This window comes from Pagrus major, chromosome 2, assembly GCF_040436345.1.
Source record: "Pagrus major chromosome 2, Pma_NU_1.0".
NCBI classification, from domain to species: Eukaryota; Metazoa; Chordata; class Actinopteri; order Spariformes; family Sparidae; genus Pagrus; species Pagrus major.
This window is the reverse complement of record NC_133216.1, coordinates 11180581-11186580: the sequence shown is the minus strand read 5'-3', so window position 1 is coordinate 11186580 and position 6000 is coordinate 11180581. Positions and strand designations below refer to the sequence as shown.

The 6000-nt window shown below is 39.1% G+C and overlaps 1 protein-coding gene across 1 annotated transcript in view; it reads left to right on the top strand.

Annotated features, from left to right (window-relative positions):
* Positions 1-4009: 4009 nt before the first annotated feature.
* Positions 4010-6000, top strand: part of LOC141014438 (neural cell adhesion molecule 1-like) — an 83329-nt gene continuing 81338 nt past the window's right edge. Inside the window, exon 1 of the mRNA XM_073488242.1 lies at positions 4010-4239. Within this exon, the coding sequence (XP_073344343.1) occupies positions 4188-4239 (52 nt within the window). The 5' untranslated portion in view covers positions 4010-4187. The remainder of the gene's footprint in view (positions 4240-6000) is intronic.

Genomic DNA, 6000 nt, shown 5'->3' with positions numbered 1-6000 from the left:
TCTTGGAAATATAAATGTTATGAGCAGCTATACTAACAAGATAACCCAAAAATAAAAACGAGCCACATCAGCTTTTCAACCTCAGTGCACACTGAATAAAACACTACAGTATATTTCCGAGGGCATTTATATGTATGAGTCATCAGCTGAGTCATACTTTCTCTATCACTGACGCTGAGGCTCAAACGCCAGTCAAACCTCCCCCTTCTCCCCCTCGGCAGTACCCTGAACCCACCCTGCTACATCACTACCACCCTTTTCCACCCTGCTTTCTGTAGTCACTTCTCAGTGGATGATTGGTTTAAAGATGGAGTGAGTAAAGGAGTGCCTGTGAACATTTTTGGGGGCCACACTCCCTGTGGTGGTATGCTTGGAGGAAATTGCTGTAGAAGGATGGGTTCCTGCAAATGTGCAGGATTCGACCACAATACATTTTCAGCCGCTCCACAGATTGATTTGAGTTTATTAAATTTTGGCCCATCGCCTCGCTCTGCCGGCCAGCAGAGCAAATCAAAGGCAAACCGCCCTCTCGGGGTGCCAAATGCTATGGTTCATCCCTGCTGTGCAAGCAAACAGCATCCTCTTCCCTTGCATCTCTGTTCTCTCAGGTACCATTCACTTTACAGCCTGAATAAAAGTGTGTTGCATAAGGCTCTCTTTGGTCAATGGTGGGGTTAAGGGTGGTCAGGGGGAGTTATTTGACTCACAGCAGTGTAGCACAAAAATATGAAGAGGTTTTGAGAGTGGTTTTTGTTTATGCATTTTTTTAAATTCTACATGCTGTTCCTGAAAAATAATGTTGGACTCTTGACAGCATTTTGTTATAAATCGCAGATCAGACTGAATAACACTTGATCTGTGATCTGGATCTGAAAATCAGTGATGGTACTTCACAGGCCGTGTAAATTAATACATTTACAAGATTTTTTTTAAAAATATACACATATTAAAGGTACACTATGTTAGGATTTTAGTTACAGAGATATCTTCTGAAGTTAGCATGTGAACCTGCTAGCCCTGGCCCATCATTTCTCATAATAGCACTCTGAGCTCCAGGTTCAGACCACTAACTGCAAGCCTAACTGAGCTAACTGACTAATGGCAGCAGCAACTGGTTAGCAGCAGTTAGCGGTTACTCTGGTGATATGCTGCTTCTTATTTGTTCAGGAGTATGAATTTGAGAGGTGGTCAATTCTTACATATTGCACCTTAAAAAGAAATCTAACTGCTGCCCTTGATAATCCATTAATGAAATGATGAAATTGATTTTTTATAGTGAACAGAATGTATTATTAGCGTTGTCGTCAAGGTTGTAGCTTCCATTGAGGGCACAGTGGTCACGAATGTGGGGGGTTTAATGAGTTTCCATTCAAGAAAATTGCTTGTGTTGGTTTTTGAAGGAGAAAACATAACTGATCAGTTAAATTAACAAATAAATGCAGCATGGTGGCGCAGTGGTTAGTACTGTTGCCTGAGCTCGATTCCTTTATGTGTGGAGTTTTGCATGTGCTCCACGTGCTTGCATGGGTTTCCTCCGGGTGCCCCCATTTCTCCCACCATCAAAACATGTTAACCTATATTAGGTTAATTCTCCGGTCAGTGCCCTTGACCAAGGCACTGGCTTAGATCTGGAGTTGGTCCTTGGGCACTGTACGTTGGCTGCCCACTGCTCCTCAGGGATGGATTGAATGCAAATTACAAGTTTCACTACATTGCATATTGTATGAGTATATGAGACAAAACAGAGTTAATCTGGTGCATAAAAAAATGTTCTTTTGATTCATGGGTTGCATCATGACCCTTTTCTAATCCTTGCTATGAACCTGATGTCATTGGTGCTAGCAGTTAAACAATACTGTGTGCCACTTAATTAATTATAAATAATTTACTAAAGCTTTGTAGATCACTTATAAAGTATTAATAAGCACATATTACGGCTGCCAGCTTTAAAAAAAATCCCTTTTATTAGGTTTTCATTCCATTCAAGTGGGTAATAGTCTAATGTAGTGTAATAGTCTAAGTGTTGATAATCCATTAATGAATGCTCAACAAATTGTTTTCCAAAAGGCAAGTGGTCATAGTTACATTCAAAGAGATCTTTTTCACAACCTGGCAACAATTATGCGACTAACAATTATTTTCATTATCAGTTAATCTGCAGATAACTTCCTAAATCAATCGGTTAGTCATTTAATCTATAAAAAAGTGGCTATAAGTGTATCATCTATCATTTAGAAATGCTTGTTTTGTCTGATCAACAGTCCAAAGATTAAGATATAAAACATACTGTCACTACTGGTAAACCAAAGATATCTTAACTGACCTGTTAAGCTTTATCAAATCTAGATAAATCTTTATAGCCATTCACAAGTACTATACTTAAGTATGATTTTGAGGTACTTGTACTTTATTTGGGTATTTACATGCTCCTTTAGACTTCTACTCCATCACATTTATTTGATGTCATACATTACTTTTCAGAATCAGATTAATAATACCAAATATAAGCAACAAATAAATTATGATGTTTTATCACGAATAAAGATAAGACCTGGATAAACTACCACGCAGCATATAAAAAAATAAGATCTGTCCTTACCAGCTGCAGCATTAAAGTGATGCACACATGAATGCATTGATTATCATAATAACATACAGTATAATAAACTGAAATTGGCCATTCTGCATAACTAGTACTTTAACTGTTTGATATTTTGATGCTGATAAGATTTTGAATTCAGGACTCATAAGAGAATATTTCCACAGTTTGATGTTGCTACTTTTCCTTAAGTAATAGATCTGAGTACTTCTTCCATCGCTGCTCATACACACTTCATAAAAGTACTTTAATTGCCATATGCACATTAATTACAGTGAAGCATTCGTTGGGAATTAAATTCTTAGTTCTCAGTCTCCCTTCAACAAATGTCATACAACATTTATGAAAAAGATAATCACACAACCCCCCCGCAAAAAAACATAAAGACGTAAGAGTGCAGAAGTTAAAATATAGTAATAAAATATGATATATACATATGTTGTGTATGTGTATGGATTTAGATATTGTACATGCAGATGCAGGCGTGTATCTGCTCTGGCTTGAGCATACATGCCAATTGAGTTAAGGTAAATATGGATATCCATGCTATCCATGTATATTGATTTCACAACTGTATTGCTGGTAATGCTATATATATGTATGATATCAAGAAATCAATTTAAGTTAAATTATTTTAATAGTATATCTGTAAATGTCTACATCTGTCAATATGAATTAATAAAAATTGTTCACAAAAAACATATAATATATATGTAATTGATACAAATACACTGGCAAACAGTTGTGATGAAATGAATAAATTATACGTAGGCCTGCGCAGGTGTGCAGTAATGTAGTAAATGTATCAGCGGACCAGTTATGGGCATACAAGAACAGGATGTACACAGGTAATGGACAAATATATGTGGATGTTGTGATGATTTCACACAACACAACACAACACAACACAACACAAGGCTGTACAATAAATACCCATGTGTAGAGGTATAAAAGAATAATATAGCCTAACTGTACATAAATACAGAGATGTAAGGGCCTTTGTGCATGCACTATATTCTTAGGGAAACTAAAATATTAAACTTGTATATCTTTGTTTAGACTCTAGAGCCATTTTATCTATAAAAATCAGATATGCATTCTTATCACAGAAAACATATACAGCTCTAAGGTTAACGCCTTCAATATTTCTACCGTCTATATTAGTGTATTTTGAAACAGATATAACACCCCTAACTGTTTTATTCTCTGCACCATCATAATTATCACAGGGGTTTCCCCGTCACGCTGCTTTCCTTTGAGCCCCGCGCACTATTTAACAGCAGCATCGTTATTCCGCCTGCGCGGACTGATCCCCGTGTGTGAGCAGGCTCCGCTTGTCAGTCAGACTTTGAACGGAGCACTGGCGCTCATCATCACTGCTAATCTCTGGCCGCTGCTTGTCATCCACGACACTGCTGCTGCCGCCGCTGCTGACAGTTATCACCGACCAGCTCAGAAAATAAATAGATTAGGATGAACAGTTGCTAAGATAAGGCAGGAAAACCCGAGGGGCAACACCGTGAGGGGACCGAGCGGAGATTTAACGTTAGCTACGCCGTTTAACGTTCACGTTACTCGGGGAGTTGCGATGGTCCAGTTAAGGGATATTTTTCTAGCCTTGCTTCTCGTGGGCTGCGCAGGTAAGAGTCTCTTATTCAGCACTTATTGACATGTTTTCTGTTTCGCTCGTCACAAACGTGCCCTTTAACGGTGGTCAGGACCGAAGGCATCCACTCGCCTCCCCCGGTCGTCCCCGCTCCCTCCGCCCGCAGGCGCTCTGTGGAGCAGGTGCAGCGGTATCGGTGCTGCGCCTGCTGCTAATTAGCTTAGTGGCGAGCAGGGTGATGTGTGTTTTAAGTAAAGACAGCCTGCCTGGGTGCCATTGTCTCTGGACACACACACACACACACACTCACCGGGCTGCTCTTTGCGTGACCAGCCCGTGCGCTGACTTAGCGTTATTGTACATTAAATAAAACATGATGCTCAAGAAGGGATAAGGGTTTTGAAATTATCTGTTGGGAAAAAAGGGGGAAAAAAATGTGGATAGTTTGTGGTTTCTAATCAAATCCTCCGTTTAACAGTCGTGTTTGGTCTCAGCTTGGATGGGACGTGTTTGTTGTTGATGGAGAGTGATGCTGGGCTCCACACACACACACACACACACACACACACACACATTCACACACATACATGCACACACATAAACAGCCGTGTGGGTTGAGTCACGGTCTCTCAGTTAAAGCTACATTATGCAAATAGATAAATAAAAAATAAATAAATAAAACACGTGGCTTATTCAAATGCACCTGTCAGTGTGTGCAGGTGCGGTGGGGCTACTAACAATAGATGCTTGCATGCATACAGTGCATCAAAAGGGTCTTCCAAGCAGGGACCGTGTTGGGTTGTTTTTGGTCTCTCTGGCACTCTCATGCACAGCAAGCACAACTTCTACTCTGAATCATCTGTTATGTAATCTGATGCCACGATAAAGGCTTTGAAACGAGATCCTCTAAGTTGATAAAATGTGTCGTTATGTAAGTCTAATTGAGGGAGTTTTGCGTCAAATTACATTTTTAATAGCCTTTGCACGCCCATTTTTTTCTGATTAAAATCAGTAATTTGACATGTGAGGCGCTTATGGTTGGTGTAGTACTCTCAGCTACGCTCAGGATCAGGGTTTTCGTGGGATAGCCTTTTAATCCTTTATGTACAATCCAATATGTGCAGGGGTGTTCCTCAGGCATGGGAGGAAAACGCAGAGGGAGTGGAGCCCTCACTGCATTGTGATGGTAATGAAATTTCTTCTTTATTGGAACATTTTATCTAGAAATGAAAATTTGCAAGACCCTTGTGATTGCTTTCAGTCATCACTTAATGTAAGCGTACTCTAATGAATTTCACACATTCGTTCTGGTAATTTTGTTACCAATCTACCTCCAATTACACTTAAACACACCATGTTGTTATACACGTTCATTTAATGGAAGAATTAGGCAAGATGTAAAAAATGATAGGGGAATAAATTGAGCAGGGATGGCCTCTGGAAATTCTCTGTTCTGTTTGAGAGAGGACATCTTTTTAAGTTTTCATGTAATTTGTAATGATTTCAGAACATCTGACGCCAAGAGAAACAAGGACTAGAGTTACGTGACTAAAGAAGGATCTTGTAATACATATTAACCAGTTACACTATTTAGCCATCCATAATGGATTTTTCAGGCTGATATCAATATTAGAGGTTTCTAAAAATGAGATCATGTTTTTGCCAGTATACATTTTTACACAGAAATTTCTAGGCTCCCAAATTTTTTTTTTCTAAAGAATTGTTACCAGGTATCTCCTGAATGAAGCATTCTGTAGTTGAAAAAAGAAACTTCGGACAGTCTATTTTATATTGA